The sequence below is a fragment of the Pristiophorus japonicus genome, chromosome 2 (genome assembly GCF_044704955.1).
Source record: "Pristiophorus japonicus isolate sPriJap1 chromosome 2, sPriJap1.hap1, whole genome shotgun sequence".
NCBI lineage: Eukaryota > Metazoa > Chordata > Chondrichthyes > Pristiophoridae > Pristiophorus > Pristiophorus japonicus.
Genome location: NC_091978.1, coordinates 227,376,487 through 227,399,539, shown reverse-complemented (window position 1 = coordinate 227,399,539; position 23,053 = coordinate 227,376,487). Strand labels below are relative to the sequence as shown.

The following is a 23,053-nucleotide window of genomic DNA, read 5'->3' as shown; positions in this document are numbered from 1 at the left end:
TGTTCTCCTTAGAGCAGACAAGGTTAAGAGGAGACCTAATAGAAGTATTCAAAATTATGAGGGATTTTGATAGAGCAAAACTGTTTCCTCTGATAAATGGGTCAAGTAACCAGTGGTCATAGATTTAAAATAATTTAGCAAAATAACTAGAAGGGAAATGAAGAGAAATTATTTCACACGGAGTTGTTAAGATCTGGAACGCACTACCTGAAAGGGTGATGGAATCAAATTCCATAGGAACTTTCAAAAAGCAATTGGACATGTACTTAAAGAGGACTAATTTGCAGGGTTATGGGAAAAAAACAGGAGCTAAATTGGACAGCTTTTTCAAAGAGTTGGCACAGGGCTGATGGGCTGAATGGCCTCTTTTGTTCTGTAAGATTCTATACTGCCTTGTCTAATTTTAACAAATTACACCTATTGTCCAGTCTACACATTAATTTCAGCCAAGGAGATGTTCATCACCCAGATCATCTGCCTTTCCTGACTGGCAATAAGCAACTTATAAATTAAAAATAGAGGGGGGCAGGATGACTCCAACATATATAATTTAAAATATGCTTTTTATAGATTATCAAAATCAGCTCAAATAATGCAGTTTAAGGAATTAATCAAATGTTTGATTAGAATTTATAATTTGTATCCTTGAATATGTGTTGTATCGGAGACCTGCCTGAGTCATACAGTTGTATCCCTGTGTATTTTTCATGATATTTGGCTCGCTATCAGTTTTCATCAGTGCTTTTGCGAGAGAAGTATTTTGTCAATGTAGCTCACATTTTTACTGAAGGCACAATTGTCAACAAAAGTGACAGGATTAATGTTCCAAGATATATTGATTGTTTCACTGTAGCAGGGGAGGAATTATGTGCAGTTTTGAAAAAAATTTTGAGGCTTCCCACCAACAATGAGGTCCCAAAATTATTCCGCTGTCTTTTTCAACATCTTAGTTTGCAGATGTTTTGCAGGTGAAGCTCCAGCCCCAGTGCCTTAATGAGTAAATGTACTGTGTTTCTTTTTGGTTTACCCCCAACACCATATTTAATCGTCTTTAAACCAACCGATTAAGAAATTCACATAAATAGAGACTCTCTTTGCCTCAAGTTGGATAAGACACACCCAATTTACTTAACCTTGGAGAACTTCAACATAGTCAGGCAAGAGACATGGTTGGGGGAGCACCAGTTGTGTTTTAGTGTATAGACTCCTAGTTTTCATATCTGGTCTGTGCTGAATTAGCTGATCCCATCCAGACCATTGGTGGGGATTTTACAATTGGCTTCAGTGTCCCTCCAGCTAGAAAGTAGAGAGGTTAGGGTTCCTGTTCCTGAGCACTATTCAGTGACCTTTTCTGGATAGTGGGTATGGGTGGATTTGTGAAAATAAGATCAGGCTCAAATGTGATAATTTCCCACGATAGAATAGCCCGCTGATACTCGCTGTTCAGACTCAAACATGAAGAATGACATATTTGACGAATATTGGAAAGCTGGCACTGCTCATGAATCCGTGTCTGTAGAATGAAACAAAATATGTCCAGAATGAGGAAAATCATTAGGCTGAACCTTACTGAAGCAAAGATATGATTTACTTACAGGAATGATGCAAAAACTGTGAATGTCATTACAACAGCTTGCTTCTCAAAAATCACCAAGGTAAGAAGGAATTGACAACTAAACTGTCATGGGGCAGGATAGTTTACTGATGGGAAGTCGGAAGAATTGAGCCATATCCATGAGATTTATCAATTCAATAAATACAGCAGTTAGTTACTGCAATGGGCTTTCTCCAAAATTATTATAAATAAAATAGAAGCAGTGGCCATTTAATCGAACAATGTGCCAATGAGGCGAAAGGAATAAATACAATATGGTTCCCCAAAATTTATGAATGAGCATTGTTAAATGAATTATGCAGCAGTGGGGAGAGGAGCCAAGATAATTTTTTAAACATTAACCTTGTACATGCAACCAGGATTGAGGCTGCAAATATTTTTTAATTAATTTACATTGCAGCTGAGAGTGGGACTGGGAAATATTTTTAAATTAATGTTTATTTCATTCGGGAGTAGTGCTCTCTGTAGAGTCTGGCCTGAGGAAAAGAGCTGGTCTGGGAAGATTTTGCAGCCATTAGTGGGGTCTAAACAACAGAGCTAGTTAAAACAATTTATTAATCGTGAGGAGCTACAATTAACCTTTTTTTAAATTGTTCCCCGGAATGGGGCTGGTCTGGTGGTCTGGCCAGATAAATAAGTTTTATTTTATTCTTGAGAATACGACCAGGTAACTAATATTTTTTGTTCTCTGAAATGGGGACAGACTTGGCATGAGAGCCAGGAAAATATTTTTTTTGTTCTTAGGAAGGCTGGTCCCAGAAAATTTGCAGCCATAGCACATACAGAAGAGGATTTTTTTTTGTTAAATACAGATGGTTTGTTCCAGTTTGTCTTGTAACTTCCAATATTAGTCAATTGGCTGAGAAGAGGAGATTTTGAGCCCTGAGGTCAACTGCAACAGCACTACCTAGGGGTACAATTACAGTGTGACAGACAATCTTAACATAAGAGCCTGGATTTTGAAACTGACCGCAATTTCAGGATTTAGTGCATGCGCATCTAAACGGAAAAATCCTGAAGTTGCGATCGGTCATTCACTACTTCGACACAGGCTGTGCTGTGGATCCCTACCCATAGCCGGCTATCAGTGGAACTAATTTCTCTGTTATACCCCATTAAATATTAAGCCTTGTTGGAAAAGGTGTAACTGGGATTTTGACAGAGTATTGACTGCTAAACAACTGTTCTGGCCCTGAAAAACTAATTTTATATTTGTGAACTGTCAAATTTTTCCATTATGATAAAAATGTTTTTAAAAATTAAAAGGTTTGTTCATGGCATTTCAGCTTCTATCTTATCTCCATTTAAAAGTTCCAATCTTTATTTTGCTTGCTAACAGTTTTTAAAAGTGAGAACAAAGGCTGTTTTTTTATTTCCTGGTTTGCTGCCTATGAGAATTCTTCAATATGACATCACTGCTGCATTACACTAAGAATCCCCTATTCACAGCGCTACAATTAATTATATGTTGATAAACCTCAAGTTTTTGCCACAGAGATCGCATGATCTCTTGTGGATAGTTTTCTTCGAGGTCAACGGCAAACTGCAAATTACATGCCATAGCTTTCCCATTATATACTGTCGCTGAAGTGATTTGCAATATAAATGTTGACACAAAGGAGGGCAAATATTGATGGGCGGATTTTCCAAGCAGCGGGACGGAGTTTTTCGACAGGAAATCCAGAGGTCCGGGTTTCCCTGCATGCTGCGCAGTTACTCCACAGTGTGTGTGTTTTTTTTTAAACAGGATCCCACCCAGAAGCCAACCTAATTGACAGTCTTGGCTCCCAGCCAGACGGGCAGACCGCAATTGCAATTGGGGAGCCTGCAGCTGTTAGTGGAGGTTGGAGGTGGTGGAGCGGGGTGTGATGCTAGGGAAGCAGGTAAGTTTGGGGGCCGAGAGAAGCACTCCTGCTCCTCTTGGCCCACAAGAAGTGCTGCAAAGGCACTTGCATTTTTCCCAAAGCTGTCCTTGCCTCCCTTGAGCTGCTGGGTTTGCCGAGGCCCAGTAAACCCGGCCAACCAGGGTTAAACCTGTAAAACAAGTTAAATATGATGCTCCTAGCCTCGCTATAATATTTAATTGGCCAACCTGCCTCCTGGGACCAGGTTGGCTGCCCGCCCCCTGTCCCGCCTCCGTTAAGTGGGCGCATTGGGGTTGGGTTTGAGATTTTTAAAATGTTTACATCTCACCTGATCCCAAGCCACCTGTTTTTGGGGGTTAAAATGTGTGTACTATATGCAAGACTTGGAATATATTATATGGGTCTGACAAGCCTGTGCACTTGTTTCCAATATATAATGCTTTATGAAAGATTAAAGTTTCTTATAGTATACTCAAATTTATTGTAATTGCAAATAATTTTAGCTAAAGGTTTATAATCACTATTGTATGCAACCTTTACAGAATGCTCACAGTAAGTATTAAACACAGTAACAATTTCATAATTACCTGCAGCACAATTTATCAATAAGTCTCAAATAGGTTATAATGTTTGTAGTGTCACCTACAATCCTAATGCCTTTCAATTGTCTGGAATCCTTTCCAGTTCTCCTTTTTCCTCTTGCTGGTCGGCACATTTTTCCTTTTCATCCTAGTTTAACTGTGTCCTTCTATCTTGCAGCTTTACAGTTCTTTTATGTTTCTTGATTCTTTTAATTGATTTTAAGGAATCTTCTTCTTTCTATTAATTTTCTCCACATCTTGGCCCCAAGTTTCCACATGATTTGCTCCTGATTTTTAGGAGCAACTGGTGGAGAACGGAGTATCTTAGAAATCGGAATTCTCCACATTTAAGTTTTCTGCAGTTCTAGTCAGGTAGAACAGTTTCACTTTTGAACAGAATTTTTTTTTCAAAAGGGGGCGTGTCCAGCCACTGACGCCGGATTTGAAAGTTTCCACAGTGAAAACGTACTCCAAACTAACTTAGAATGGAGCAAGTGAAGATTTTTGTAGGCTTGAAAAAACCTTGTCTACACATTAAAAAATCAGGCGCAGGTTACAAATTAGGCGTCGGGAACGAGGTGGGGAGGGGGGGGCGGGGAAGGGAAGTCATTAAATTCTACAATAAATCCTTAGTTATACTTATACAAATATTATACAAATAAATCTAACCTGAATAAAAATTTATAAGCAAAGAAAAGATTAAATAAACCATGTTCCTACCTGTGTGAAAGTGCTTCAGGCAGGCCTTTCAGGCAGCGGTTTGCCGTCGGGACCGACCAAAGGCAGGGGGAGGGAGGGAGAAAGCTGCAGGAAGCCTCAGTACTTGAGGCAGCCGTTTGCCGTCGGGCCCGACGGACGGCAGGGGCAGAAAGCTGCAAGAAGCCTCAGTGCTGATCATGGAAGGGCAATGTGGTTTTATTAAAAAATGTTAAAAATTGAACAGCTACAAAGAATTTGAATAGTCTCAAACAAGTGCATGTGTCCCATTTATCACAGTCTATCTTTAATTACAGAATGCACTCCCTCACCCTCACACACAGAAATATCAAGAAAATTAAAATACAAGCCTTTGCAAGGGTTCAATAAACAAATTTTCACTTTTTCTGCAGCACTTTTTAAAATGGCCGAGTGCCAATGTTTCCTTCACACTGCGGGTATGCGAACGCTCCAACGCGCACGCGCAGGGAAACCGGCACGAAAAAAACTCATTTAAATTGTACCCGCCCCCTCCTACTTACAAAATTGACGCGAGTGGTAGGCTCCGCCCCCTGTGCACCGCGCCAAGCAGACATCGAGCTGCAAAGCACTCGAGAATAGCGCGTTTTTTTTCAGGCGCCGTTTTCGGCGCGAAAAACGGGCGCCCAGCTCGGAGGGGCGCCTGTTTTGCCACGTGTGGAAACATGGGGCCCTTGTGTTTTATCTTTCTTTTAGCCTGACTAATTTTAAAAGTTTTGGGTTTGCCTCAGCTTTGCGAGTGGTTTCTTTCTTTCAGTTTGTTTGGCTTACATCTTTTTCCAACTGGATCCCTTTAGCTCCACTTCATCATTCATTCATACTTCATATTCTAGAACTTGATAATCTCAAATGTCATTGTTCTGGCCTTTTGAGTGTATCCAACGTTCCCTCTAAGGTCTCCCGCACAGCCCAGGACCGGCTTTTCCGATGTTAAATTCCGCGCACGCACGAAACAGTGAGCACCCAAAAAGAAATTAGGGGGAACATTGGTGGTGACTGTCTTTTTTATGGAACAATTGTTTGTAAACAACCTGCTGTACAATGTATATAAATTATACACTTTATAGTATTGTATTTCATGCTGCCATCTTAATTTTGTAATACAGAGAGACTTTTGTTTCTAAACATTCAGATTTTGGTTGGTGCTCTGAAATTCTTTCTGGGTAAAGATGTAGATGAGAAAAACGATAGCGATTTGGAATCTGAGGTAAGTCTGAAAATGTAATTCTTGAAACAGAGAAGGAGTTAAGGACAGTATTTCAGAATGATTGGAGATGGACAGGGCTCTATTCTGGAACTACTTCTGCTCAATATGTACATCAATGATTTGGATATAGGGCTAGAGGGAGTGGTGCTCTAATTTGCAGACAATACTAAAATCGGAGGCATAGTAAATAATTAAGAGGACCAAAGAATGATGTGGAAGAGCAGAGGAATTTGGGGGTTCAGGTTCACAAGACATTGGGGGAGACTTGCCCCTTCATTTTCAGTGGTTTTCTAAGCGGTACAGCTGTTTTTGTGAGAGAAACCACCTGGCGAAAGTTTCCCCCAGGTAAAACCTTGGGTGGATAATGCCATAAACTAGGTTTTATGACACGAGGTATAGAATATAAAAGTTGTGAAGTAATGAATCTATATAAAACCTTAGTAAGACACAGTTAGGAGTACTGTGTGCAGTTTTAGACTCCATGCTATGGGCTCAATTTTGTCCAGGAGTTGCTCTTTTTTTTGGAGCAACTTGATTTTTTTTGGAGTATCTTAAAAATCCCCATTTTGCACATTCAATTTGCGCCAGTGTAAGTGAGTTAGTTAGGATTTTTCTCTCAAAAGGGGGCGTTACCAGCCACCTACGCCAGTTTTGGCCATTTAAGTCACTTTGGCCAGCTAATAGTTACTCCAAATCTACCTAGGCCAGCCTATGTGGCCACTTCAAAAAAAGGCCATTCGGCCTGGGATGGGGCTGGAAGGGAAGCGGAGAGGATCTTGCACCAAGACTTACAAAGCACTAAACAAGTGCCTGGGATAGGTGCGGGATGACCGGAAGACCAGTCGGCCCGGGATAAGGGCAGGACGACCGGGAGACCACTCGGCCAGGGATAGGGGCGGGAACTGCGCATGCGCGGACATCGTGATCCGACTCCACTGCGCATGTGCAGACGTCCCGGCACTTTTTAGCGCAGAACGCTGGCTCCGCCCCCAACTCGACTGGCCACGCTGTCCGAAGACCGAGGAGAGGCCGGACAGCAGCCAAAGTGGGGAGCGATTTATTTTTTTTTTCAGTGCACTTATCAACTGGGAAAAGCGACATATCTCCGGTAAGTGCGCCGAAAAAAGGGGTTTGGCCAAATTTGAGACCTGTAAGAGAGATGTTGAGGCAATAGAGAAGAAGGTACATCGCAGATTCACTAGAATGCTGTCTGGTATGAGGAAATACAAATATGAGAAAAGACTTGAAACATTGAGGCTATTTTCTTCAGAACAGGAGGTAAGGGATGATTTGATAGAGGTATTTAAATAATAATTTACCTAATGGGACAGACTGTTTCCAGTTTTTGAGGAGTCTAGTACGAGGGCACATAAACATATTAAATGTAAAAGACTTGGGCTAGAGAGCAGTGGAAACATTTTTTTACAGCGAGGATTGTGAGGTATTATCAGTTGGTGAGAAAAGCAGAGACCATGCCAACATTTATGAATAGGTTAGATAGGTGATTGAAGGGAGGGGGACAGGGTATGCACATGGGATTAGGACTACTGCTTATGTGGAGGATAAACATCAACATGGACGGATTGGGCCAAACAGCCTGTTTCCATGTTAGAATTTTTGTGTAATCCTATGTAAAAAGCAAGGGCTATCTGTTTAATGATCTTGTGGACAATTGCGTTTAAGGATGAAGGACCAACGACACGAGATATAACCATAAAGTACGCAACTGGAAAGAAATCTACAAAGAACAAAAAGAAACTAGAAAGGGCTCTGAAAGTCCTAAAAGTAAGCAATTATTTTTCAGCAATGAAGTCATTTTGTTGTTGATTAATAGACAACATGGAGTCTAGTAGCACAAGCAGTTAAAATTGGATATATTGTGTAAAGAATGAGGAGACACGTATTTATTAAACCAATGTGACATGTCCCACCAACAATACTGTGGCCGTTGTGGGTGAAGTTGGCAGTTTGTCTAACAATCTATTCCCCTCATCTGCCACTCTAAGGTTTTTTTTTAGCAATGAATTGACTCAAAATAAAACAGATTGAGTTGTGCTATGAGCTAGACACTGCCTTTCACCTTTGAAAACGAGGTTCAGTTCCAGCCCAGACTTGTGGGAAGAAAGTCTTTGTTTGCTGGCTTAAAGGGGGACTTACAAGAAATGAATCTGGTCTGTATCAGCCCAATTCTTGATGGTTCACTGGTTTTTAGCACAACACTGCCCATAATTTAGTGCCAATTGACACTAAATTGGCAGCCACATTCAGATATGCCAAAGGTGTAGGGAAATGGAGAATGTCACAGTGCTGCAATACTCTTGAAGGTGGGGATAATGCACCTTGTTAAGAGAGAGTTGACTGTTTAATACTGACACAGGTTACCTAATGGGAAAGTGTTAGATTTTTGAAGACTTAACATTCCTCACCATAATGAGCACAAAAAGCTTCTAACTCAATACAAGAAATAAGGAAAATTGTGTAAACATTCTAATTCGACCATATTTTGATTATGATTACAAAAGAACAATAAGCGTCCACAACGTATTTATACTTGTGTCTGGGTTCCTTTTTAAAGGCCCATTGCCTTGATCTTAGCCTTGCCAATAACTAAATAAGTTTCCTGATTCTAGCCACAATGACTTACTGTGCATGTTTATATATACTTTTTTAATACAGAAACATAAGAACAAGAAAAAAGCAGAAGTATTTAATTTTTCAGCTATTCACCTAATTCACGATCCACAAGGTATGAAATTAGCTTGTCTTTTGTTTACTGTAAACAGTTCCCAATTAAGATTTTTTCCCTTTATCACTTGTGAAATTATTGATTCTCTCATTTTGATGCAATCCAAATGGCCAGTGGTTATCATCTGGTAGCATACTCTAAGTATACATTGGCCTGGATTTTATGGTGGGTGGCGTATCATAGAATGGTTAAAGCACGGAAGAAGGCTCTTTGCAAGAGCACCTCGGCTAGTCCCACTCCCCCGCCTTTCCCCGTAGCCCAGTAATTTTTTTTCTTTCAAGGACTTATCCAACTCCCTTTTGCGGAAGTATACCTGGGATCACATGGACCAGCTGCTCCAATCAGCAAACAGAAGGTTTCCTATTATTTATAACATGGATGTTTACGCACATTAAATCCTGGAAGGCAATAGTAATGAGGGTTTTATTTCCCTTTCTCTTTCTGTATGTTTTTTTAAGCTTATGCCCCACGTAGATGCAAACAAAATAAATAAAACCCTCAATGTATCAACTGATAAGAACATAAGAAATAGGAGCAGGATTAGGCCATTTGGCCCCTCAAGCCTCCACCGCCATTCAATAAGATCATGGCTGATCTGATCTTGGCCTCAACTCCACTTCCCTGCCCGCTCCCCATAACCCTTGACTCCCTTATCCTTCCAAAATCTGTCTATCTCCATCTTTTAAAAATATTCATTGACCCAGCCTCCACAGCTCTCTGGGGTAGAGAATTCCAAAGATTCATGACCCTCTGAGAGAAGAAATTCCTCCTCATTTCCGTTTTAAATGGGCGACTCCTTATTCTGAAACTATACCCCCTAGTTTTAGATTTCCCCACGAGGGGCTATTGGGAGGGGAAAACTTAAAACAATCACTATCACTAAAGAAAAAGTACTAAGCAAACTAATGGGACTAAAGGTGGACAAGTCCCCTGGACCTGATGGCCTCCATCCTAGGGTCTTTAAAAAAGTGGCTGCAGAGATAGTGGATGCATTGGTTGTAATCTGCCAAAATTCCCTAGATTCTGGAGAGGTTCCAGCTAATGTAATGCCCCTATTTAACAAAGGAGGGAGACAGAAAGCAGGAAACTATAGACCAGGTAGCCTAACATCTGTCATTGGGAAAATGCTATAGTCCATTATTAAAGACGTAGCAGTAGAACATTTAGAAAATCATAATACAGTCAAGCAGAGTCAGCATGGTTTTATGAAAGGGAAATTACGTTTGACAAATTTGCTGGAGCTCTTTGAGGATGTAACAAGCAGGGTGGATAAAGGGGAACCAGTAGATGTCATGTATTTAGATTTCCTGAAGGCATTCAATAAGGTGCCATAATAAAAGGATACTGCACAAGATAAGAGCTCACGGGGTTGGGGGTAGTATATTAGCATGGATAGAGGATTGGCTAACTAACAGAAAACAGAGAGTCGGGATAAATGGGTCATTTTCAGGTTGGCAAACTGTAACTAGTGGGGTGCCACAGGGATCAGTGCTGGGGCCTCAACTATTTACAATCTATATTAATGACTTGGATGAAAGGACCGAGTGTAATGTAGCCAAATTTGCTGATGATATAAAGATAGGTGGGAAAGCAAGTTGTGAGGAGAATGTAAAGAATCTGCAAATGGATACAGATAGGCTACGTGAGTGTGCAAAAATTTGACAAATGGATAATGTGGGAAAATGTGAGGTTATCCACTTTGGTAGGAAAAATAAAAAAGCAAATTATTATTTAAATGGGGAGAGATTACAAAATGCTGAGGTACAGAGGGATCTGGGGGTCCTTGTACATGAAACACAAAAGGTTAGTATGCAGGTACAGCAAGTAATTAGGCAGGCAAATGAAATGTTGGCCTTTATTGCAAGGGGGATGGAGTATAAAAGTAGGGAAGTTCTGCTGCAACTGTACAGGGTTTTGGTGAGACCACATCTGGAGTACTGCGTACAGTTTTGGTCTCCTTATTTAAGAAGGGATTGAAACATAGAAAATAGTTGCAAGATTAGGCCATTCGGTCCTTCGAGCCTGCACCACCATTCAATAAGATCATGGCTGATCATTCCCTCAGTACCCCTTTTCTGCTTTCTCTCCATGCCCCTTGATCCCCTTAGCTGTAAGGGCCATATCTAACTCCTTTTTGAATATATCTAATGAACTGGCATTAACAACTCTCTGCGGCAGGGAGTTCCACAGGTTAACAACTCTCTGAGTGAAGAAGTTTCTCCTCATTTCTGTCCTAAATGGCCTACTCCTTATCCTTAGACTGTGTTCCCTGGTTCTGGACTTCCCCAACATTGGGAACATTCTACCCGCATCTAATCTGTCCCGTCTCGTCAGAATCTTGTATGTTTCTATGAGATCCCCTCTCATCCTTCTAAACTCCAATGTATGAAGGCCCAGTTGATACTTGCATTGGAGGCAGTTCAGAGAAGGTTCGTAAGGTTGATTCCTGAGATGAAGGGGTTCTCTTACGAAGAAAGGTTGAGCAGGTTGGGCCTCAAACTCTCATTTGAGTTTAAAAAATGAGAGGTGATCTTATTGAAATGTATATGACTCTGAAGGGGCTTGACAGGGTAGATGTAGAATGTGCAACTCGTTGTCGACCACCAGTAAATTATTATGGCAGTGAATGCTAAATTTCCGGGCAGCATCCATGATGCTCACATCCTGCGTGAGAGCACTGTATCTGACTTGTTTAACAATCAGCCACAAGCTCAATGCTGGATGCTTGGTGACAAAGGATATAGCCTCGCCACCTGGCTGATGACACCCCTGCGTGACACCCACATCGAAGCCGAGAGGCGATACAACGAGAGCCACAGAGCTACTCGCAATATCGCAGAGAAAACCATTGGACTGCTTAAGCAGCGCTTTAGATGCCTGGACCACTCTGGAGGCAAGCTCTAATACCACCCTGAGCAGGTAGCTCAATTCGTGGTGGTGTGCTCCATGCTGCACAACTTGGCAATCAGGAGGGGACAAGAATTGCCAGAAGGGTCTGACAGTTCACCTCAGCAGGGAGAGAAGGATGAGGAGTTGGACGCTGACCTCGGGCCACACAATTTGGCTGACGTTGAAGCCATGCCCCCGTCCCCCCTGTAGACCGCATTAAAGGGCCCGTAGTGGCATGATAGCTGCAAGACTTTTACGTCAGGATCTCATCAATGAGCGCTTTGCCTGAAAGAACGTCGGTGGTATTTACAAGGCTGACGCACTGCTGGGTGTGCAGGTCATACATCAATGGTGGACATCTCCTTGATGACAGTTAAAGTTGAAGTTGATTGAAGTTAAGTGTAAATATACCCTTTGATAAGGAATCACCAGTGTGTAACGGTGCAGCTATCTGAGCCAATGCGCGACAAGGTTTGTTAAATAAAAAACATTTAAACTGAACATTTGTCTGAAATCATAAGTATTTCTGTAAAAAAAAAAAAACAACCCTCCCCCCCACCCCCGCTTCTCCTCCCCACCTCTATCCCTTCCTCTTCTGATTCCAAGCCGCTTGGCCGAGGAGCTCCTCGGGCAATGCTTCATGGGAGGTGGAGGGGAGATGACGGCCGAACCACTGCTTGGACGGATACGGGAGGGGACGGTCCCAAGATGGAAACGTGCTCCGAGCCAGAAGCAAGATGTTGCTCCTGGCTCTCATGTGTCGTTGGCAATGGGGGTGCGGCACCTTGGGTTGCAGTGCCGTGCTCTGGGACCACTGGGAGCCCTCTGCCGCTAGTGTTCCTGGCTACTAGTTTCAGGGCCTCCTCCATGCCTTCCATGTTATATATTTGTTGGACAAAAACTCGGTGCCAACTATGTTCTTGGTGCTTAGTAGGCTTTTTGAAGCTGGTGAATCTCCCTCATGCCTCCCACAACAGCCAAACAAGCACACACCACACCCACACACGCTTTCAGTCCTCTCTGCTCCCTCTGTCTCTGTCTCCTCTTCTGCGCACGTAATGATGACCCCTGACCTCCTGAATTGCAGGAAACGAGCATTGCCATGCCGTTGCTAAGGACGGCAACACTTTACGGCAGAAGATCAAAGAGATTTAACGCTATCGCCCATTTCATATCGCTCGTGATAACGCCCAATTTCAAAAATGGAGACTAGCGGCTTTGAGAATGGGCGACAAGCCGGCAGTCTGAAAACCCATTTTTACCGCCCATGCCGGAAATAACGCCCAATCTGCATAAAAGTGTAAAATCTAGCCCATGACCTCTGCCCCATCAGGTTTCTGTTATTTTCTTTGCTTCCTGGGATTTTAACAATTGGATAACTGCAAAAGTGTCTTTTTTACTAAAATGTGCAATTATGTACGTAGGAGCACAACACTTTTCGAAATAGGGAAAGATCATTACCGCCAACAAGTTTGTCCCTTTTGCTAAAAATCAGTGGGCCCTATATACTGGGCCCTATGTGCTATACCCTATGTGCTATAATTTTCCCCAAAATACCTATTCTAGCTTTCATATATAGTCATTGTCAGATGATGGAGCACTCAGATACTTGCCTCACGCCTTTTGTGGTTGTGAGTTGAGAACCCGTTAGATGCTAATGCCACAAATCAGCTACTGCCCATGTAATGGCTTTCATGAATTCAAACTGTTGGTAATGTTGTTCCTTTTATAATTCAAACTGTTGGTAATGTTGTTCCTTTTTATAGAGAGAAGTCGGCCAAAATTGCTCACCGCCCGAAACCGGGTGCACCCTCCGTTTCTTAAAGTTTTTCTCTGTCGCAGCCCATGCGGCAGAGATTCCATCGATATTCAGCACTTGGAAGTTTTCTTTTGGTCCGGGCTGATGTCGTGGCGGCTGAGAGACGGAAGTGCCCATACAGCGGGTCGGCCGCCCCAACCAGTCATCAGCGCGCGCTGATGATGTCCGCGCATGCGGACATGCCGTATCACGCTGACACGTTACAACGTCTATCCCCTTCAGTTAAACGGGAGGGCCGCTGCGAGCCCTGCATACTTTTAAGTTAGGGCCACTGGGCCACCAGGGAGGGTTTTGGCAGGGCCAGCAGCCCGGCACCCACGAGGGGGTGCCAGGATGCCTGTTGGCAGCCCGGCTGAACCTGGGGGCATAATTGTCATCCGACCTGGCAGTAGGCCGACAAAAAAAAAATAACAGGCTGGCCGCGGCAGTGCGCCCTCCCCTTTAAGGGCGGCCGGGCTTCCATGCCACAGGGAGTGCACCGACACAAAAAGCTGTCGAGGGCACTGACCGGCGGCGGGGCCGCTCCCACGGGGCAATACCGGGAAAGGAGCCATTTCCTGAGGGGCAATTCTGTGAGGGGATCCCCACCAGTCGGTAAGGGTGCATGCCTCGGTGGGAAACTGGGCGGAGCGATCCCAGGCACCGCTCCAAAACACAAGAAGGGCAATTTACAAACTGTCGGCCACTCAGCGGAGAGTCGCCGGCCATTCCATGTTGCCCCATGGCCGACGCTTTCAGGCGGTCAGAGGCCTTATCGGTGGGGTGGGGGGGGGTGTGGGTAGGGGATGCAATTTTGGCCCCAAAGACTTTGGACTAGAATTTCCCCAAAGTCTGTCATCGCCGGATTGCCACCCAAAATACTGCTAAGATTCTCAAATTATCGCTGGCGCAAAATTCCATTTACACAAGAAATTAAAAATCCACCCAGTGGAAAAAAAATGGATCTTACACCCTGATTCTCAGCAGAAAATGGAATCTTCGGCCGATTGGGCGGTTCTTAAAAGAAAAAATGGGCAATAATTACTAAAATTTACACCGAGGCTGCGGGTTGGGCCTAGGAGGAGATAAACACGAAAAGTATATTTTTTTAAAAACGTAAAATAAAAAACCAGAAAAACATTCTCGGGACCCTTTTCACTTCAATCATGGCAAGTGAATTAAAAAAAATTAGTAAAAACCCATTTACTTACCTTTTATCGCAGGGCTACTTACCTACCGCCCAGCTCCGCTGCTTCTCATGGGCGTTTTTTTTTATACTTACCTATGGGTCACCGCTGAGCCAAAAATCGAGCGATGGAGATCCATGGACGGTACACGCCGGCAGTCCGCTCCCCAAAGATACTTCGAAACCGTCTGCAGAACTCAGCTGTGGAAATTTTCGCCGACCCGGTTCTCACTCAAAATGACCAATCCCGCTGAGAAACCGGGCGGCAATGCAATGGAACTTCTAGCCCTTTAACTTCTAGCTGATTTACATTATAGGTACTGAAGTTGTAAAGAAGCCTCTAGGTCGGTGCAATGGTTCTTTTGAGTGGAATTCATGGAAATTGAAGCTTTGTCTAGTTACTTTGGTCTACATGATATAGAAACAAGTCTACATCTTTTCCCTATTGGTAGAAGTTTACTTTAACCTGTATCACTTGACAAAACTTTAATGGCATATGATTCACTTTGCTACAGGTTTTGCAGAGAAACTTTTCAAACAGTTGGAAGATTCTAAGGAAAGATTTGAAGTTAAGATGATGATGATGGATCTAATATCAAGATTAATTGGAATTCATGAGGTGAATTTTTTAAAAACATTTTTTATACAAATATTTTGTAATAATTATTTTGCAATACTGTTCAAATTTTATATAGATTACACAGGAAATCAAGGTGGAATAGTGTTAAATAACCAAATATGCAACACTAGAGATCATTATGTGGTACCATCAGGCCAGTATCAGTGGTTATTTATCAGGCTTCAATAAGTGAAGCACTTTGGGACATCCTGGGGATAGGAAAGGCACGATACAATTTGCATTTATATAGCACCTTTAACATAATAAAACATCCCAAGGCACTTCACAGGAGCGTTTTAAAACAAAATTTGACACCGAATCATAGAGATTGGAGCAGATGAGGTAGGTTTTAAGGAGCGTCTTAAAGGAGGAAAAAAAGGTGGAGACGATTAGGGAGGGAATTGCAGAGCTTAGGGCCTAGGCAGCTGAAGACACGGCCACCAATGGTGGAGCGATTAAAATTGGGGATGTACAACAATAACAATAACAACTTGTATTTATATAGTGCCTTTAATGTAGTACAGCATCCCAAGGTACTTCACAGGAGTGTTATAAGACAAAAATTTGGCGCCGAGCCACATAAGATGAAATTATGGCAGATGACCAAAAGCTTGGTCAAAGAGGTAGGTTTTAAGGAGCATCTTAAAGGAGGTAGAGAGGGGAGTTCCAGAGCTTAGGCCTAGGAAAAGAAGCCGGAATTGGAGGAGCGCAGAGGTCCTGGATGGTTGCAGGATTGGAGGAAGCTACAGGGATAGGGAGGGGAAAGCTCTTTCTCAGTGGACTGTTGCCCAACAAGACATTCATAACAGAGATTTAAAAGGCTTTTGTAAAAGGAGTTCGAGCTTTTATTCGGGCTTACGGATCAGGAGTTCAAAAGCTACAATTTCTAACAGTAGAAACTTTGAGAAACCGAGTGGCAAAGTTGTGTTGAATCCAGAGCCTTCCATGTGCAAATGTACATTTTCTAGTCATCTTTGAAACATAGAAAATAGATGCAGGAGTAGGTCTTTCAGCCCTTCGAGTCTGCACCACCATTCAATATGATCATGGCTGATCATTTTTGCAACTTTAGTACCCCATTCCTCCTTTCTCTCCATACCCCTTGATCCCTTTAGCTGTAAGAGCCACATCTAACTCCCTTTTGAATGTATCTAATGAACTGGCCTCAACAACTTTCTATGGTAGAGAATTCCACAGGTTCACAATTCTCTGAGTGAAGAAGTTTCTCCTCATCTCAGTCCTAAATGGCTTACGCCTTACCCTTAGACTGTGACCCCTGGTTCTGGACTTTCCCAACATCGGGAACATTTTTCCTGCATCTAACCTGTCCAATCCCGTCAGAATTTTATATATTTCTATGAGATCCCCTCTCATTCTTCTAAATTCCAGTGAATATAAGCCTAGTCGATCCAGTCTTTCTTCATATGTCAGTCCTGTCAACCCGGGAATCAGTCACTGCACTCCTTCAATAGCAAGAATGTCCTTCCTCAGATTAGGAGACCAAAACTGTGCACAATGTTCGAGGTGTGGCCTCACCAAGGCCCTGTACAACTGCAGTAAGACCGCCTTGCTCCTATACTCAAATCCTCTCGCTATGAAGGCTAACATGCCATTTGCCTTTTTCACCACCTGCTGTACCTGCCTGTCACCATTCAGATAATATTCTGCCTTCCTGTTTTTGCCACCAAAGTGGATAACCTCACATTTTATCTACATTATACTGCATCTGCCATGCATTTGCCCACTCACCTGATCTGTCCAAGTCACTCTGCAGCCTCTTAGCATCCTCCTCACAGCTCACACTGCCACTCAGCTTAGTGTCATCTGCAAACTTGGAGATATTACATTCAATTCCTTTGTCTAAATCATTAATGTACATTGTAAATAGCTGGGGTTCCATCACTGAACCTTGCGGTACCCCGCTAGTCACTGCCTGCCATTCTGAAAAGGACCCGTTTATTCCTACTCTTTGCTTCCTGTCTGCCAACCAGTTCTCTATCCACGTCAATACATTACACCCAATCATGTGCTTTAATTTTGCACACTAATCTCTTGTGTGGGACCTTGTCAAAAGCCTTTTGAAAGTCCAAATACACCACATCCACTGGTTCTCCCTTGTCCACTCTATTAGTTACATTCTCAAAAAATTCTCGAAGATTTGTCAAGCATGATTTCCCTTTCATAAATCCATGCTGACTTGGACCGATCCTATCACTGCTTTCCAAATGCGCTGCTATTAAATCTTTAATAATTGATTCCAACATTTTCCTCACTACCGATGTCAGGCCAACTGGTCTATAATTCCCCGCTTTCTCTCTCCCTCCCCTTTTAAAAAGTGGTGTTACATTAGCTACCCTCCAATCCATAGGAACTGATCCAGAGTCGATAGACTGTTGGAAAATGATCACCATTGCATCCACTATTTCTAGGGCCACTTCCTTAAGTACTCTGGGATGCAGACTATCAGGCCCGGGGATTTATCGGCCTTCAGTCCCATCAATATCCCTAACAATTTCCCGCTTAATAAGGATATCCTTCAGTTCCTCCTTCTCACTAGACACTTGGTCCCCTAGTACTTCCAGAAGGTTGTTTGTGTCTTCCTTAGTGAAGACAGAACCAAAGTATTTGTTCAGTTGGACTGCCATTTCTTTGTTCCCCATTATAAATTCACCTGATTCTGAGTGCAAGGGACCTACGTTTGTCTTCACTAATCTTTTTCTCTTCACATATCTACAGATGCTTTTGCAGTCAGTTTTTATGTTCCCTGCAAGCTTCCTCTCATACTCTATTTTCCCCCTCCTAATTAAACCCTTAGTCCTCCTCTGCTGAATTCTAAATTTCTCCCAGTCCTCCCAAAGCTGCTTTTTCTGGCTAATTTATATGCCTCTTCCTTGGATTTAACACTATCCCTAATTTCCCTTGTGAGCCACCTTCCCTGTTTTATTTTTACGCCAGATAGGGATATACAATTGTTGAAGTTCATCCATGTGATCTATAAATGTCTGCCATTACCTATCCAATCCTTTAAGTATCATTCGCCAGTCTATCCTAGCCAATTCATGTCTCATACCATCGAAGTTACCTTTCTTTAAGTTCAGGACTCTAGTCTCTGAATTAACTGTGTCACTCTCCTTCTTAATGAAGAATTCTACCATATTATGGTCACACTTCCCCAAGGAGCCTCGCACAATAAGATTGCTAATTAATCCTCTCTCATTACACAATAGCCAGTCTAGGATGGCCTGCTCTCTAGTTGGTTCCTCGATGTATTGGTCTAGAAAACCATCCCTTATACACTTCAGGAAATCCTCCTCCACCGTATTGCTACCAGTTAGGTTAGCCCAATCTATATGCAGATTAAAGTCATGCATGATAACTGCTGTACCTTTATTGCACGCATCCCTAATTTCCTGTTTCCGAAGCCACAAGATCAAAGCTCGGCACCTGTTCTATATGTTATAAAGGCAGGGTGCCCCAAAAACATGCTGAAGAAATCTAAAGGTTATTCTTTTCAATCTTTATTAAGCCAAGAATCTCTGAGCTTGAATAGTGAAGCTTTACATTTTACCTCAGTTTAGACATAGAACCACAGAGGTTTACAGCACAGAAGGAAGCCATTCAGTCCATTGTGTCTATTTGCTAGAGAAATCCAAAACTAATCCCTTTTCTTTGCTGCGTCTCCCTCCTTCCTAATATTTTTCTCTACTTCAAATATTTTTCCAACTTTCCATTGAAAGATGCAATGGTCTCTGTCTCGAGCATTTCCCGTGGATAAGCAGTCCATACTCCCAACAATCGTCTATGTAAAAAAATTTATCTTAACCGCTCTCCTTGCTCTCCTAGTGACAATTTTAAATTGCTGTTTCCTCGTCACTGACTCCCCAACCAAAATAAATAGTCTTACCCTATTCACTCTTTCAAAGCTATTAATTTTTAAAAGCTCAATTAATACTCATCTTGGCCTACTCCTAATTGCTACACTGTGTCCAAAGGAGAAACAATAGAGACAAAGTTTTGTTCTTCTTTGTAAGCAGTACTTTTATGATAAAATAGCAATATCACTGTTAAAACCATCAACAGGGTGCAAATTCTATATGTAGGCTTTCAATTGTGGGAGACTAATTTTGTCCACAAAAGTACTTTCCAGTATAGGTCACTGAATAACAATCAGAGCGGGAACTATGGCTAACTGATTCACCACACCCCGGCCCTATTTCTAGCGCAGGTAACTTTGCTCTTTAATGATTTTGGAAAAGTAGTTCAGCTCAATCTGCTTTTGCACTATAACCCAGGATTTACATGAATCCGTGCCGGTAGGGATAAAGTGATAAAGTGCAACATCCCCAGTGGCACCTGGGAATCCCTGGCCCAAGACTGCCCAAAGTGGAGGAAGAGCATCCGGGAGGGCGCTGAGAGCATGCAGAAATCAAGCACAGACAGCAGAAGGAGCGTGCGGCAAACCAGGCTCCCCACCCACCCTTTCCTTCAACCGCTGTCTGCCCCACCTGCTACAGAGATTATATTTCCCGTAATGGACTGTACAGTCACCTGAGAACTCACTTTTAGAGTGGAAGCAAGTATTCCTCGATTTCGAGGGACTGCCTATGATGATGACATAAATCGGTGTAGTAACCTATTTGTACAGCGAGATACAGGACACACTCTAGAAAGTAAAGTGCAACAGTTTTTATGAAAGAGCTTAAGCATACATAAATACATAATTCATCCACATTTATACAATACATTTCAACAGCAATTACGCCAAACATATTTCATTGGTTGTAAAGCACTTTGGACATCCTAAGGTCATGAAAGGTAATGTATAAGTGTAAATTCTTTCTTTTTATACTTAATTTGATTGAGAGTTATCCTGGTCTCCTGTTGAGTGCACAAAGCCTGTTTCTAAGGCATATAAAGGAGATTGAATTTAGATTGCACCCATCCTATAAACCCATTTGTATTTGCGTTCCACATACATTTATATTTTAAGTTGTACTGTATGATATAGCAAAAAAAAAAGGAATTGTGGTGCACTAATGGTCAAACAGTCTTTTTAATATATAGAAGCAATTTTACAACAACAACAACTTGTATTTATATAACGCCTTTAACGTCCCAAGGCGCTTCAGAGGAGTATTATGAAATGAAAAAATTTGACACCAAGCTGCATAAGTAGAAATTAGTGCAGGTGATCAAAAGTTTTGTCAAAGAGGTAGGTTTTAAGGAACATCTTGAAGGAGAAAAGAGAAGTGGAGAGGTTTAGGCAGGGAGTTTCAGAGCTTGGGGCCTGGGCAACAGAAGGCACTACCACCAATGGTTGAGCGATTATAATCAGGGATGCTTAAAAGGGCAGAATTAGAGGAGCGCAGACATCTCCGGGGGGTTGGGGTTGTGGGGCTAGAGGAGTTAGGAAGGTGCAAGGCCATGGAAGGATTTGAAAATAAGGATGAGAATTTTGAAATCAAGGCGGTGCTTAACCAGAAGCCAGTGTAGGTCAACGATCACAGGAGTGATTGGTGAACAGGACTTGGTACGAGTTGGGACACGGGCAGCCGAGTTTTGGATCACCTCTAGTTTACGTAGGGTAGAATGTGGGAGGCCAGCCAGGAGTGCGTTGTAATAGTCAAGTCTAGAAGTAACAAAGGCATGGATGAGGGCTTCAGCACGCACGCGCCCGAAGAGGCTCCGCAAGTTCCGGGTTTAGGCACGCGAAGCGCATGCACCTAGAAGACCCGGGACTTGCTATCTGTCAAAATGACATCAGATCACACATCAGATCAAATGCATCCCCGGGAGAAGGGCCTTCACGGGCGGAGATTTGGACTATTTGTCCAACTCTTGCCCAGTGAAAGTCCTTCAAACTCTTACGCTTGGACCTGTTTTTGCCAGTGTGTAAGAGTTTAAAAAATAGAAAAAATTACTTATTTTTATATTTAAAATCCTGCCCATGAAGGTAAGTTTATGTTTAACACTATTAAAACATTTTTTTTTTATTTCAAAAAAATACATTTTTCTCAAACATTTAATAACATCTTTATTAATTTTTTAAAAGTGAAGTTTTTTTAATGTTTGTATTTTATTTGTTTTTAGGGGTCTCCCCATTCATAGTAATGGGAGCTCAAAGCTCCCATTACTATGAATAAGAATACTACATTTTCATTGATGGTCCAAGCCCACATGATCCCAGGAAGTGTTTATGCTCCTAGGATGTGTGAGCCTCTGCACTGGGCTGCGCAGCTAGGCCTGGGACCCAAAGTGGGACCAACAGGTATTTTCATTTTTTTTTTGTGTGTGTGGTTGGAGGTGTCCGCCTGCAGGAAACTTCCGACTGCAATTTTTGGCCCAATAAAATTATAGGACAGCAGCCTGTTAATTACAGTTCTCTCTTTGTGATGAGATTGGCTACTTTTTATTCCAAAGAATAATACTTGACAGCATACTATATTGTATTGATCATGTGGTAATCTATATAGCTTAGGGGCCAGATTGTCGAGACATTGCCATTATCTGGAACATTTGTGTTCCTGGGCTGGTGACATTTATAGCCACTTCACAAGATTAAATACTTTTTCACATACAGGAAATATAGTTAATGAGGCTTTTAGTCTGTGCAGTCAGCCTTGTGCACTGTTGCTTCACTTGAATTTTCTTTTTCCTTAACAGTTATTCCTCTTTAACTTCTACCCATTCACACAACGTTTCCTTCAGCCGCATCAGAGAGGTGAGTCTATCTCCCGTATTATCTATTTGAAACTGTGCCATTTAATGCAGTTACATATGATCCTTCAATATCGCCCTTTTTAGATGTGACCAAGATTCTTCTCTATGCTGCACAGGCCGCTCATCAGCTGGTTCCACCAGAGGTAATGATCAAATATCTAAAATGTTCCCTATTTTAAAGCAAGAGGAAACAGTTTCTCCCTACTTTCTCTATCAAAACCCCTCATAATTTTGAATACCTCTATTGGGTCTCTCCTTAACCTTCTCTGCTTGGACAACAATCCCAGCTTCTCCAATCTTTCCACATAACTGAAGTCTCTCAATCCTGGTATCATTCTGATAAACCTCTTCTCTATCCTCTAAGGCCTTGAGATCCCTCCTAATGTATGGTGCCCAGAATTGGCCACAATACTCCAGTTGAGGCCTAACCAATGATTTATAAAGGTTTAGCATAACTTCCTTGTTTCTGTATTCAATGCTTCTATTTACAAAGCCAAGTATTCCATACGCTTTCTTAACTGCCTTATCAACTTGCCACATTCATTGATTTGTGGATATGATCCCCCACCCTGGGTCCCTCTAGTCTTGCACTGCTCAAAATAGTACCATTTAAATTATACTGCCTCTCCATGTTGTTTCTCTCAATGCATCACTTCACACTTATCTGCATTAAATTGCATCTGCCATGTGTCTGCCCATTTCACCAGTCTGTCTCTGTCCTCCTAAAGTCTGCTACTAACCTGCTCACTATTTACTATGTTTCCAATTTTTGTATCATCTGCAAACTTCTAAATTGTACTCCCTTTACCCAAGTCCAGGTCTTTTATATATAACAAGAAAAGCAATGATCCGAATACCGAGCCCTGGGGGACCTCACTGCATACTTCTCTCCAGTCAGAAAGATATCCATTCACCACTATTGTATGCCTCCTATCCCTTAGCCATTGACGTACCCAAGCACCTTCCCTTTAAAACCATGTGCTTCTATTTTGCTAACAAGTCAGTTATGTGGTACTTTATCAAATGCCTTTTGAAAGTCCACATACAGAACATAAACTGCACTACCTTCAACCCGCTGTTACTTCATCAAAG

At 42.2% G+C, this 23,053-nt stretch overlaps 1 protein-coding gene across 1 annotated transcript in view; it reads left to right on the top strand.

Annotated features, from left to right (window-relative positions):
• Window positions 1-23,053, top strand: part of sdad1 (SDA1 domain containing 1) — a 102,619-nt gene that overhangs the window by 33,661 nt on the left and 45,905 nt on the right. The window contains exons 7-13 of the mRNA XM_070871049.1: window positions 1,598-1,655; window positions 5,929-6,003; window positions 7,687-7,788; window positions 8,680-8,749; window positions 15,138-15,241; window positions 21,905-21,962; window positions 22,046-22,104. Of these exons, the coding sequence (XP_070727150.1) occupies window positions 1,598-1,655; window positions 5,929-6,003; window positions 7,687-7,788; window positions 8,680-8,749; window positions 15,138-15,241; window positions 21,905-21,962; window positions 22,046-22,104 (526 nt within the window). The remainder of the gene's footprint in view (window positions 1-1,597; window positions 1,656-5,928; window positions 6,004-7,686; window positions 7,789-8,679; window positions 8,750-15,137; window positions 15,242-21,904; window positions 21,963-22,045; window positions 22,105-23,053) is intronic.